Source organism: Nerophis ophidion, linkage group LG24, assembly GCF_033978795.1.
Source record: "Nerophis ophidion isolate RoL-2023_Sa linkage group LG24, RoL_Noph_v1.0, whole genome shotgun sequence".
NCBI lineage: Eukaryota > Metazoa > Chordata > Actinopteri > Syngnathiformes > Syngnathidae > Nerophis > Nerophis ophidion.
The window spans coordinates 15,274,688-15,289,444 of record NC_084634.1 but is presented as its reverse complement, the minus strand read 5'-3'; the positions used below and the strand labels follow the sequence as shown (position 1 = coordinate 15,289,444).

General features: G+C 42.4%; 1 protein-coding gene across 2 annotated transcripts in view; it reads right to left on the bottom strand.

The window, feature by feature from the left end:
• Positions 1–14,757, bottom strand: part of LOC133542595 (centrosomal protein of 128 kDa-like) — a 108,825-nt gene that overhangs the window by 45,750 nt on the left and 48,318 nt on the right. For both annotated transcript variants that reach the window (XM_061886874.1, XM_061886875.1), the window contains one exon: positions 12,231–12,392. In XM_061886874.1, the coding sequence (XP_061742858.1) occupies positions 12,231–12,392 (162 nt within the window). The remainder of the gene's footprint in view (positions 1–12,230; positions 12,393–14,757) is intronic.

Sequence of the window (14,757 nt, the reverse complement as noted above, 5' to 3'; positions counted from 1 at the left end):
TTCAAAAAGACCTGAGGCTGTAATTGTTGCCAAATGTTCATCAACAAAGTATTGAGCAAAGGTTTTGAATACTTATGTACACGTGATCGCTTTGTTTCCCCTTTTTAATAAATGTTCTGAATTTAAAAAAAGTTTTAATTTTATTTTAAATCACATCGTCATTATAGGGTATTGTGTGAAGAATTGTGAGGACAAAAATGAATACATTCCATTTTGGAATAAGGCTGTAACAGATCAAAGACTATAAATATTGGTCCCATTTCCTCCCTGCTTGGCACTCAGCATCAAGAGTTGAAATTGGGGGTTAAATCACCACTGGGTGAACACGGGGATGGATCAAATGCAGAGGACACATTTCACCACACCTAGTGTGTGTGTGTGACAATCATTGGTACTTTAACTTTAACTTCTAACTAAAACTTTACAAAGTAAATTTTAGGTATAAATACAGTAGAATGTAAGAAAGACTCAACTGTTATATTTTATCAAAGTAAATAAATGAGACCAAGAAGTACTTGATAATGTGTTTATGAAAGTAAAATACTCCCTTATTTTTCTTATTAAAGAGGAACTGCATTTTTTTTAAATGTTGCACATCCATCCATCCATCCATTTTACTACCGCTTATTCCCTTTTGGGTCGCGGGGGGCGCTGGCGCCTATCTCAGCTACAATCGGGCGGAAGGCGGGGTACACCCTGGACAAGTCGCACATATGTTTTTCTTTTTTTAATGCATGGTAACTATTGAATACATGTGATTAAAACAAGGGAGCTTATAGGATTCACTGTATTCTGTATATAAAACCCTTAAAAAAACATCCAAACACCTCCATTTAGGGCTTATATACATGATGTATTGTAGTAACATTTATAATAACATTTAATATACGTATTTTGATAATTTTAAGCATAAACGCGCATTAATTTTAAAAAAAGCATCACAACTTTTTCTTTTTTCTTTAACAACACTGATTTTTACTCACTGCACAGTTTATGAGAGCCAACAAACATAATAAAAAAATCACTCACTGTAAAACAGGGTTCTCAGACTGAATTTACCTGGGGGCCACAGGATGCAGAAACTGGGTGAGGCTGGGCCGCTAGAAAAGATTTCTTAAAAAATCTAACATGCACTTTTTAATGAATTCACCTTCTATGAATGGCTTTGCCACCCTAGCAACATATTTGCCAAACCTCACGATTTTTCCGGGAGACTCCTGAATTTCAGTGCACCTCCCGACAATCTACCGGTGCAACCATTCTCCCGGATTTTTCCCAATTTTCACCCGGCCGACATTATTAAGGGCTGCCGTGACTGCACTGCCTTTAACGTCCTCTACAACAGTGGTTCTCAACCTTTTTTCAGTGATGTACCCCCTGTTAACATTTTTTTAATTCAAGTAACCCCTAATCAGAGCATAGCATTTTTGGTTAAAAAAAAAAGAGATAAAGAAGTAAAATACAGCACTATGTCATCAGTTTCTGATTTATTAAATTGTATACAGTGCAAAATATTGCTCATTTGTAGTGGTCTTTCTTGAACTATTTTGAAAAAAAGATATAAAAATAACTAAAAAAACTTGTTGAAAAATAAACAAGTTATTCAATTATAAATAAAGATTTCTACACATAGAAGTAATCATCAACTTGAAGTGCCCTCTTTGGGGATTGTAATCGAGGTGTTAAAAGTTTTTTTACGGCCACCCTTAGTGTGACGTGTGTAGCTGTTGATCAAATATATCTTGCAATATCACAGGTGCGTCTCACATGGCCAGATGCAACATACAACTGGGTTTGCACGCTGTCAATTCAGGATGTAGGGGACGATAAAGGCAGTGCCATTATGGCACTCCCTGAATATTGTTGATCTGGTAAAAATTGAAAGGGGCTTCGAGAGAATTGGTGCCCTAAAATTCAGGGGTCTCCCGGGAAAATTGGAGGTGTTGGCAAGCATGACCTATCAAGCGGCGTTCATATTTAACTCGTGGGCCGCACCAACATTAAATTGTCGTATCAAAGTGCGGGCCGCATAAAAACGTCTCGCGGGCCGCATGTTTGAGACCCCTGCTGTAAAAGGTCTGCTGTCATTAGGATGCCGACTGCTAAGATGTTCCTATATTCCCATTTAGATGAAGAGTGGCTCATAATCCTCGCGAAGAATAGAGGAGTGGAAACAAGCGTCAAAGTGTACCAACTTGTCGGGATACGTCCTCATCGTTCTACTATCTTGGTGAGATGCATCTCTGAGTTATGATCTAGAATACACTTCTAAGGAGCAAAAACACCAGTCAATCATGTCAAAACAGGCACACAAACTTGTGATCACGGCACCTCTAGAAATAATTTGTCTGCATTAGTGCTTATAATAACAATATCCCCAATACTTGGTTAATACTCAAGTCACAAAATGTAAATAGAGTATTGTTGGTGCTTTTTGGACAGTTATTTATTGGATTTTACGGATGCAATAGAGGACCTCCCATTTATTTACAAGCTAGAATGCAAAAAAAAAAAATACATCCGCCGTCATGTCTTTCATATCGATTGTGAACGATAGGCAAAATTCCCCCAAAAAGTACAGTTCCGCTTTAACATCTAAATGAGCAACCTGTTATAACAGTGACCAGTGGTTCTTAACCGATCGCCGGGCCAAAAACATATTTGTTTCTCAGCTGTGGTCCGTATCGGCCGCAAAGTAGTAATACACTTTTCCACCACTTGAGGCAGTAATGACAATCTCAAACAAACTAGTCATAGCGAAGTTTCTTGAGCGCAAACATTTTAACTTAAGCGGGGAAGCTTATTTTTCAGTTGCACTTTAGTTGTATTGACAGTTTATTTAAGATATATATACATTATTATTATTTCTTGATTATTTAGTTAGAATGCATTTATTTTAGCACTGTGTGATTGTATGTAAATGTATTTTAATCAGTCGTAATGAGTGCCTTTTGGCAGTGTAATTGATTAGTATTTATTCTTGATAATATTCATTTTGATTTATACATAGTATCACATTATTAGACAAAGTTTATTCTGTTTAACTGTATGCAAGTAGGTTGGATATAATTATTGAATACGATAGAAATCAATAGTAAGATTACTTATTAAAAGTTAAGTTGGGCCCCGAGGTTATAAGAGCATATCAATTTAAATATATAATAATAAAAAACCCTCCAAAGGCATCAATGCCTCACCTGGTGTGAAGGTCACCACACACCACTGCTTTATAGATATTGCAATAAAGGTTTAATGGAGGCAACATTTGACACTGGAAATAAGTATTACAAACAAAACTGATTCCAATAGGGAATTTTGTTTTGGCTAAATCTTACTGAAGGTCAAGCAACATATAAAAGAGACTGGCGGAATTCTTAGCTACCTCAAAAAGTTTTGTTTTTTTTACCCTGGCAAAAAGGCAAAATAATAGACTACAGAGAAATACAAAGACAACCTGAGGCATCGGTGTCATTTGCTTTCCTCCCACACAAACAGACCTAGTTAACTACCCTCCTCTGGTCTGCTCTGTCAATAGTTTCAGGGTCTCTTCCAGGACACAGTCAATCAATATGCCAGAGACTCAGGAACTAACCGATCAGTGTTGCCCGGGGACTATGGCTCATTATTCTGTCTCTGCATGATAAACTGCCCACGTTACATGAATAACAGCCTTTTTTTCCCATCCATTCGTCCCATTTAGAGTCAATACATGGATGCCCTAAAGAGAGCCCCCTACTTATGGGGCCTGTCAGGGAGGAAAGTAAAGACTCCATCTGCTGTTGTAAAACACCGCAGATTCAATGGCTGCTTGAAATAGTGCAGATTTGGCACAAACGTGACCTTAAAAAGGTGACGCGTGATGATGACATGACCTTGCTTACAAGCCACAGCTGTGTTGCCAGGAAGGAGTGGAATGTCCCAGTGTGTTATTAAACATGTGCTCGCCCATCTGTTGCAGCTCTACAAAGCACAGTTTGCATTTATCGCGGTTATGCTAATTGAACAAATAACTTTCAAACTTATTTGACGGGTGCAGTGGAACTCATTAAACAAAGTGGATTTGCAACAACTGCTCTAGTCAATCTTTTTTTTTCGTTCTCATGCAGGGCATTCACTTTCAAACAAGCAGTCAAAAACTAAGCTAAACCATTGAATGTACAAACAAATGGATGGAATTATTACATTTTATATTTTCCATTAGAAACCAAAAACCCCACTGGTCATCAAAACAATCTTACACTGACAAAAAGACAAAAGTAATAAGACAAATTACAGATCAACTAATTATCGGCACTGATATTTGGCATTTTGACGTATCGGTATAAGCCTTTTTTTTTTTTTCACAAAAGCAGATACAGTGTATACACGTATGACACCAATGTTTAGTACCGTAAATTCCAGGTTGTAACCTGCTACTTTGTTTCTACTCTTTGAACCCTGCAGGCAAAATATGTGTTTTTCTTCGCTGACAGCCTGATAATGGAAATAGTTTTAAGATAAAAAAACAAGCAAAGACATTGAAAAGGTGTGGTATTGTTTGTCTTATGGCGCCATCTTTTGGACAAAATCCCTCACTGCAGGTGCTGCAGGGCAGCTCTGTTTAGAGTGAGATTCCAAACAGAAAAACAGGTGCTGTTTTTTCTTCTAGCAGTCAATAGCGATTTTACTCGTATGGATTCTTCATTTATCCTACCGAGCCATGTCCGGATTTTTTTTACAATATAACCAAAACAATTCATACTTACTAAAACATCCCATTTGTATGACGGATTGTTTTCATACATATTTGTACATGCTATTGTGTTGTAATGACACTAGCGTCGTTAGCATTAGCTAATATGCTAAGATGTTTCCGAGTGTCTGTGTTTGTAATAATAACTTACAATGGCTTTCTTTCTGTATTGCTTCAGTTTCACAAATTCATCAATAAATTCACAAAAACGTCACCGTGGAGTTATTTTGTCTGTTTAGCTGATTGGAGAGCTAGCTTACGCAGCAAGTGGGTCAATGACAAAGACTTCTGTTTTGTTTGAACAGCCGTTTTACTGCTATGTTACAGACACCGTTTGAAAAAATTAAGATGTGTAAACATTTACAAAATATTTTGTACTGGTATATATCCACGGCTTATAGTCCGGTGCGGCTATTATATGTAAAAAATATTTTTTCTTTTATAATTTGGTGGGTGCGGCTTAAATACCCTATAGCAAAGACAATACGATAACACAAGATCCAACACCTCAATCTTTTTAAATGACTTAAAGCATACATATCTTAAATCATTTTTGTTTTTGATCCAAGACAAAAAGGCAGCTTGAAGAGTAAAGTTAGGGATCTCCCAAGTTCAGCATGTCTTAGAAACGTAAAAGACAACTTAAAAGTAAAAGGAGCTCCCTAATGTACAGTTATGTAAAGTTCAAACAAAACCAAAAAGTCCCCATGGTCAGCATCATTTTGTATACATCTACAATTTCAATAAATGAATAACTTGCTGAGATTTTTTTTGAGTAATTCTAACAAAAATACTGAAATGTGCCACATTAGTGGTTTCCCCTTAATGTATTTGATTGTGGCGATTCAACGATATAGCCACCACACCTTAAGAATGTGTTTTTTTTTAACGTGAAATAAAAATTAAAGTAATATAATGTACTGTAGCGTCCAGAAGTAGACACACAAAGTCAATCGCTATTTTTAACTTTTATTGCCAATTTTATGCTAACAACAGGACCAATTCCAACAAGTACTTCCTCCGTGCTTCACTCCCAGACACGCAAACCCTTTCTCATTTCCCCCAACATGGTGTGTTCACAGACCATGGGAAAAATAAACATCACGACACACAAACATACTCATTAATATCGGCAGGTAGTTACAGTTTGAATAGATGTATACTTTTACATTATATTGTATATATATATATATATATATATATATATATATATATATATAGTCAAGAAAAAAAGTATTTAACACCTTGCTATTTTGCAAGTTCTCCCACTTACAGTAGAAATCATGGAGGGGTCTGAAACTTTCACAGTAGGTGCATGTCCACTGTATATGAGATAACCTAAAAAGAAAAATCCAGAAATCACAATCAATTATTTTTTAACAATTTATTTGTGTGATACAGCTGAAAATAAGTATTCAAACACCGCTCTATCAGCTAGAATTCTGACCCCTCAAAGACCTGTTAGTCCGCCTTTAAAAAGTCCTCCTCCTCTCCACTGTATTATCCTGAATCAGATGCACCTGTGTGAGGTCGTTAGCTGCATAAGGACACCTATCCACCCCATACAATCAGAGCAGTAAGACCCAAACATTCAGCATGGCTAAGAGCAAAGAACTGTCTAAAGACACCAGAGACGAAATTGTACAACTCCACAAGGATGGAAAGGGCTACGGAAAATTGCCAAGCAGCTTGGTGAAAATAGGTCCACTGTTGGAGCAATCATTAGAAAATGGAAGAAGCAAAACATGACGGTCAATCTCAATCGGAGTGGAGCCCCATGCAAGATATCACCTCGTGGGGTTTTAATGATGCTAAGAAAGGTGAGGAATCAGCCCAGGACTACACGACAGGACTTGGTCAATGACCTGAAAAGAGCTGGGACCACTGTTTCCATGGACACTGTTGGTAATACACTAAGACGTCATGGTTTGAAATCATGCAAGGCACGGAAGGTTCCCCTCCTTAAACCAGCACATGTTAAGGCCCGTCTTAAGTTTGCCAATGACCATTCGGATGATCCAGAGGAGTTATGGGAGAAAGTTTTGTGGACAGATGAGACCAAAATTGACCTTTTTGGTCATAATTCCACTATTCGTGTTTGGAAGAAGAAGAATGATGCGTACCATCCCAAGAACACCATCCCTACAGTGAAGCATGGGGGTGGTAGCATCATGCCTTGGGGGTGTTTTTCTGCTCATGGGACAGGATGACTGTACTGTATAAAGGAGAGGATGACTGCAGCCATGTATTGTGAGATGTTGGCCAAAAACCTCCTTCCGTCAGTCAGATCATTGAAGATGAGTCGTGGCTGGATCTTCCAACATGACAATGACCCAAAGCGCACACAGCCAGGAAAACCAAGAAGTGGCTTTGTAAGAACCATATCAAGGTTCTGGAGTGGCCTAGCCAGTCTCCAGACCTAAATCCAATTGAAAATCTTTGGAGGGAGCTGAAAGTCTGTTACTCAGCGACAGCCCAGAAACCTGACTGATCTAGAGAAGATCTGTGTGGAGGAGTGGGCCAAAATCCCTCCTGCAGTTTGTGCAAACATGGTGAAGAACTACAGGAAACGTTTGACCTCTGTAATTGCAAACAAAGGCTACTCTACCAAATATTAATGGTGGTGTTCAAATACTTATTTTCAGCTGTATCACACAAATAAATTGTTAAAAAATCATAGATTGTGATTTCTGGATTTTTCTTTTTAGGTTATCTCTCATACAGTAGACATGTACCTACCATGAAAATTTCAGACCCCTCCATGATTTTTAACTGGGAGAACTTGCAAAATAGCAGGGTGTTCAAATACTTTTTTTCTTCACTGTATGTATGTGTGTGTGCTTATGTATATATATATATATATATATCATGCATATATATATATATCATGCATATATATATATATCATGCATATATATATATATATATATATATATATATATATATATATATATATATATATATATATATATATATACGTACTTTTGATGCACCGAAAATTTGTCCCCGGAAAGACGGCATCCGGGGCAGGGAGGGGTAGCATCCCAAGCTGCAGCTCTCGCAAGGGAGCACCCATACAACGCTACGAAAAACCCTAAAGAGATATACCCCCAGGGGCGCCCGAGAGGGGGGGAGAATAAGCGCTCCGAATGGACAGATTTTCTGGTAACGACCCCTGCGAATGAAAAATTGACTACGAGTGCAGTCTGCAAATGTGGCAAGGTCTGCAAAAACCCGACTGGTCTAAAGATATATCAGACCAAGATGGGCTGCCTAAGGAAACCCGTGGTGCAACGCACAGTGCCAGTACCCTGTACGGCACCTGATGAGACGGAGGAGGATCCAGGCCCGGACACTACCCACAGTGCTCAGAACCTCCAAGTACCACCGGCGCATCCCCAAAGCAGACCGTCAGAGCATCGTCGGATATTGTGGCCCGCTGCCAACAAGGAGTCAGAGTGGAAACAGTTTGATGAAGATGTTAATACAGCACTGGAAGCAACAGCCAAGGGTAATGTGGACCAGAGGCTTAAGACAATGAGTACGTTCATAATGAGCATTGCATCAGACAGGTTTGGCATCAAGAAACAACGCGCTACCAAGACTACAACTGCAGCACCAATTCCAAACCGGCGAGAAACCAAGATTTCCCAACTCAGACGAGAACTGAGAGTACTCAGGAGCCAGTACAGGGAGGTAAGCGACAATGAGAAGGCATCTTTGGCAGAACTGAGGGGTGTGGTAAGGGATAAACTACTCACCCTGCGACGTGCCGAGTGGCACAGGAAGAGAGGCAAGGAAAGGGCCCGCAAGCGCAATGCCTTCATTGCAAATCCATTTGGATTCACAAAGAAGCTGCTGGGAGAAAAACGCAGTGGTCAACTCTCATGTCCCGAGGAGGAAATCAACCTCCACATCAAGAACACCTACAGCGACGGCATGAGAGAGCAAGACCTCGGCCACTATGCAGCCCTCATATGCCCACCAGAACCCTGCACCCTGTTTGACACCAGTGAACCAACCCTGAAAGAAGTTAAAGAGGTAATCAAATCTGCCAGAACAGCATCAGCACCAGGCCTAAGTGGAGTTCCGTACAAGGTCTTCAAACAGTGTCCCCGCCTGTTGGAGCGTCTTTGGAAGATCTTCCGAGTGATCTGGAAAAGAGGGAAAGTACCTCAGCAGTGGACGTACGCAGAGGGAGTATGGATTCCCAAGGAGGAAAACGCAAGGAACATCGAGCAGTTCAGGACAATCTCCCTCCTCAGTGTTGAGTGCAAGACTTTCTTCAAGATCGTTTCCAATCGCCTCATGGGATTTCTCCTGAAGAACACCTATATTGACACCTCGGTGCAGAAGGGAGGAGTCCCAGGAGTTCCAGGGTGCATCGAACACACTGGTGTGGTAACACAGCTGATCCGTGAGGCGCGAGAGAACAGAGGCGATTTGACAGTACTGTGGCTGGACCTCGCCAATGCTTATGGGTCAATTCCACACAAGTTGGTGGAATTGTCTCTGAGCAGATACCATGTTCCAGAGAAGATTCGCAATCTCATTCTCGACTATTACAACAACTTTAGTCTGAGGGTGTCCTCTGGCACTTCAACATCAGATTGGCATTGTCTGGAGAAAGGCATCATCACAGGCTGTACAATCTCTGTGTCCCTGTTTGCACTGGCCATGAATATGCTCGTGAAGTCTGCGGAAGTAGAGTGCAGAGGTCCTTTGTCCAAATCCGGCACCCGGCAACCTCCGATTAGAGCCTTCATGGATGATCTCACGGTAACCACAACATCAGTGTCTGGATGCAGATGGCTCCTTCAAGGCCTTGATCAACTCATTAGTTGGGCAAGAATGAGTTTCAAGCCCTCTAAGTCCAGGTCCTTGGTCTTGAGGAAAGGTAAAGTATCCGACCACTTTCGCTTCAGTCTGGCAGACATCCAAATTCCATCTGTGTCAGAAAAGCCAGTGAAGAGCCTGGGCAAGCTCTTCACTGGTGATCTGAAGGATTCCGCTGCACGTCAATCTACCAGCGATAACCTCAACATGTGGCTCTCAGCTGTGGACAAGTCGAGACTTCCAGGGAAGTTCAAAGCCTGGATATATCAGCATGGCATCCTGCCTCGTATCCTCTGGCCGCTGCTGATGTACGAATTCCCAATGACCATCGTGGAGGGATTTGAGAGGAAGATCAGCTCGTCCCTGCGCAGGTGGCTGGGTCTGCCACGGAGCCTAAGCAGCATTGCTTTGTTTGGGCACAACACCAAACTGCAGCTTCCTTTCAGTAGTCTGGCCCTGGAAACCTTGAACTCCTCTGCCAGAGAAGTCCTGCTCTACAGAGATTCTGCTGATGGGAAAGTATCGTCAGCAGGTGTGGAGGTCAGAACAGGAAGGAAGTGGCGTGCCCAGGATGCAGTGGAGCGGGCAGAGGCGAGGTTGCGGCACAGCACCGTGGTGGGAACCGTAGCTACTGGTCGGGCTGGGCTGGGTAGTAACACCAAACCAAGCTACAGCAGAGCCAGTGGAAGAGGCTCGCTTCAGCAGAGTGGTGGGAATGAGCAAGCAGGGGGCCTGGACCAAGTGGGAGCACATAGCTGGTCGCAAGATCGCCTGGACCGAACTCTGGAAAGCGGAGCCACACCAGTTTAAGTTCTTGGTCCAGTCAGTTTATGATGTCCTCCCAAGCCCTGCTAACTTATTCACCTGGGGCCTGATAGACAGACCTGTGTGCCAGCTCTATCAGAAAAGAGGATCATTAGAACACATCCTCAGCTGTTGCTCAAAGGCATTGGCAGATGGCAGGTACCGGTGGCGCCACGGCCAGGCCCTGCGGGTAATAGCAGACACTATCTGCACGGGCATCAACACCAGTAAGCGGCAACACCCAACCAAGAGCACAATTGCCTTTGTCCGAGCAAGAGAGAAACCTCAACCCTCCAAGAAGACCCAGGGTGGCCTGCTAACAACAGCAAGGGACTGGCAGCTCTTGGTTGATCTAGGAAGGCAGTTGCGATTCCCAGACATCATTGCAACTACAACACTCCGGCCAGACATGGTCTTGATGTCTGGAACCAGGAAGCAGGTGGTGCTCCTTGAGCTAACTGTCCCCTGGGAGGACAGAATGGAGGAAGCTCAGGAAAGGAAGAGGGCGAAATATGCAGATCTTGTGGCTGACTGCCGGAGGAACGGGTGGAAGGCCCGCTGCGAGCCTATTGAAGTGGACTGCAGGGGTTTTGCAGGCAAGTCCTTACACCGTGTCCTGGGGCTCCTTGGGATTTGTGGACTGCACAGGCGAAGAGCCATAAAAAACATATTGGAGGCGTCTGAAAAGGCTTCACGTTGGCTCTGGTTGAGGAGGGGGGACGCGTGGCGTAGTGCGCTACCTGGACACAAGTCGAGGGACTGATCATCCTCGGCTGGGTCGCCCGGGTGAGGGTGTTTGATTAAGACCCAAAACACCCTATGACCCCGGGAGAATCACTGATGATGTGTCCAGGTTGCACCATGCGGTGTAATACTGTGTAGTACTGATCACCCGATAAGCGTTGCCAAAGCCGGTTGTTGTGATGACGCTAGAAATACGTACAGTAGCTACTTTAATGTATCCGAGATATACCCGCAGACAGCGTTTTTCAAAATGACAGATGACCCTTTTAAGACAAGAGAAAGGCAGCGCGAAGCAAGTGTGACGCCAGGCTCTTTGCAGCTCGCTTTTCGTCACAGACATGGTGCCACAGAGGTAAAAGAGTTTCTTATCGCGAGTACAGTCCACAACAAGACCAGAAATAGAAGTTAGATTGCCAGTCCTTTCAAATAAAGAGTGACTGAAAGACTGCAAAAATAAATGTACATTGTACAATAAGCAGCAACAATTGAAAAATAGCTACAGTCTCAACTCTACAGTGACGTTTTGGTGAATTCACAAAACTGAAACGATACATAAAGAATGCAATTGTAAGTTAATAATACTAAGACAAACACTCGTAAACGTGTTAGCATATTAGCTAATGCTAACCACGTTAGCTTGATTACATTACAATAGCACATGCAAATATGCATGAAAACACACCTACAGACATCACACATTGGACGGTTTAGTACATAAGAGTTGTTCTAGTTACATTGTAAAACTTACAAACGTTGCTTGGCGCGATGAGAAATCCTTTTGAGCAGAAACGCTATGGACTGTTTTACTTATGGTGTAAAGCAGAAACAGGAAGTATATTTTTTCAGGCATGGCACATTTGCAGTGAGCAAACTCGTCCAAAAGACACCATAACAAACAATACCACACATTTTTAGTGTCTCTGTCGGCTTATATGAAAATTATTGGTTCCATAAAAAACTTGATGGCCGTTAGCAAATAAAAATCCATACATTAGCTGCAGTGTTTTAAAGGTCACAGGGCTCAAAGTGTAGGAAAAAAGTAGCGGCTTATAGCTCGGAAAAGACGGTATTTTATTTTTACATTCCTTGAAGTCAAAAAGGAGACGGCACTTACTTCATCCAGTTTGAGTTTGAGTAGTTGGTACTTTTTGTGGAGGAGTGCGTGCGCATCCTCTTTAGCGCTCAGCTGTCCAGCCATCTTATCACATTCATCTTTCATCCTGTCCAGCTTGACACTCAGCGCCTCGCACAACTTCTTGTCGGACGTTGCACCTGCCTAATGGGAAGCAGGTGTGTTTGTTATGACCATGATATACTTAAGGATTAGAAAAGTTTGAACATCATTCAAACACTCATCAGTCACCCTTATGTGGCAGATTTAAAGGACTCGAGGTTGCCACAGCTTTTAGCAAGGCAGCAAAGAACTGCGTATCTTGTCCTTGCCCATGTTTGTCCTCGGCAGATGTCCTTACCAAAGGATTCCGTTGTGAAATGTGTTAAGTAATTAGAGTGGAATTAACAATGACTGAGAACTTGGGATGAACTGAGTGACAACAAGAAAGAAAAACACAATTAGTGAGGAAGAAGGCAATAAATAGGGAGAAAAAAATGCTAAATAAAAGCTGGAGGGAGGTGACAATGGAAGGGATTATGAGGAAGAGGGATGATACAGTGGACAAGGACAAGAAAACCAGCTATTTTAAGCTTTTTCTCAAAATTGACTGCAGCTAAACTGGAATATTCCCTTCTAGCTATGAATATTAGGTGTGCTTCTAAGGGATGTGTGCAGCACCCATGGGGTAGATCTTAATAAGAACACGCCCTTGTCCTCAGTCAACTTGAATGACACCATTCCAATGAGCTGTGCCAGATATTAATGTCAATGAGGACAGTTAATGTGCTGTCTTCACCTATATTAGAGAAGAGCGGGCGCCTTAAAAACAATGAACCCTTGATAGACAATCATTGCAAAGAGGAGGTCATGGTTGAGTGCTGAAATCTTCAGGACAGCGGAACTTCCCTGTCTACAGCACTGCCCTAATAAGACTCCCGTTTTTATATATTCACCCCTGCAGCCTCAAGTTGAAATGACCCTGATGATCCATGCACACCATTTAGATCCCAGCTCTAATCCACTCCCACACCTTTTAAGTATCACAGCCAATGAGGACGTTTACACCTCATGAGAGTCTTGTCACCACTCCCCCCGACTTAGAAATCTGACAGCTGTTTACTGACTGTGGCAGACTATTATAAAGTACAGGCTGCAATTATTAACACAGTGGACTCTCAATTTAGGAACGTAATTGGTTCTTAAACACGGTCTGTAAATCAAAGAGTTGGTATAGTGAAGGATAGTTCCACATGAAACAATGTAAAAATTAATAATTGATTCTGCCCTTGACAAAGCTCCCTATTTTAGTAAAAAAATGCACACTTTAAATATACTCTGTGTACATACATACATACATATGTATGTACGTACAGTAAATATATATGTATGTATATGTGTATACATATATACACAAATGTATATATACAAACATACAATCATATTGTAGATACACAGTGACACATACATACATACAAATACACATATATATACATACGCATTAGGGGTGTAACGGTACGTGTATTTGTATTGAATTGTTTCGGTACGGGGGTTTTGATTCGGTTTGGAGGTGACCCAACGAATTTCCACACGGGCATGTTAAGTAGCGTACCGCACGTTGTGTAAATAATGCACACCGAGGCACAACACACTGCATGCTAGCAGCAACCGGGCTACGATAGACTGACCATATTTCCTCTTTTCACCGGATATGTCCTCTTTTGCGGGGCTGTCCGGGTGGAGTTTCTTAAATGCCTGAAATGTCCGGCATTTTAAGTCAGGGTCGCGTGTATTTTCAATGTACGTTCAGGGTTAAGAAGGCATGGCGTAGTGGGTAGAGCAACTGTGCCAGAAACCTGAGGGTTGCAGGTTCGCTCCCCACCTATTGACATCCAAATCGCTGCCGTTGTGTCCTTGGGCAGGACACTTCACCCTTGCCACCGGTGCCGCTCACACTGGTGAATGATTGATGAATGAATGATAGGTGGTGGTCGGAGGGGCCGTAGGCGAAAAATGGCAGCCACGCTTCCGTCAGTGGGCTTCACGGTGGTAGAGGGGTTAGTGCGTCTGCCTCACAATACGAAGGTCCTGCAGTCCTGGGTTCAAATCCAGGCTCGGGATCTTTCTGTGTGGAGTTTGCATGTTCTCCCTGTGAATGCGTGGGTTCCCTCCGGGTACTCCGGCTTCCTCCCACTTCCAAAAACATGCACCTGGGGATAGGTTGATTGGCAACACTAAAATTGGCCATAGTGTGTGAATGTGAGTGTGAATGTTGTCTGTCTATCTGTGTTGGCCCTGCGATGAGGTGGCGACTTGTCCAGGGTGTACCCCGCCTTCCGCCCAATTGTAGCTGAGATAGGCGCCAGCGCCCCCCGCGACCCCAAAAGGGAATAAGGGGTAGAAAATGGATGGGATGGGATGGGCTTCCGTCAGTCAACCCCAGGGCAGCTGTGGCTACAGATGTAGCTTACCACCACCAGGTGTGAATGAATGATGGGTTCCCACTTCTTTGTGAGCGCTTTGAGAATCT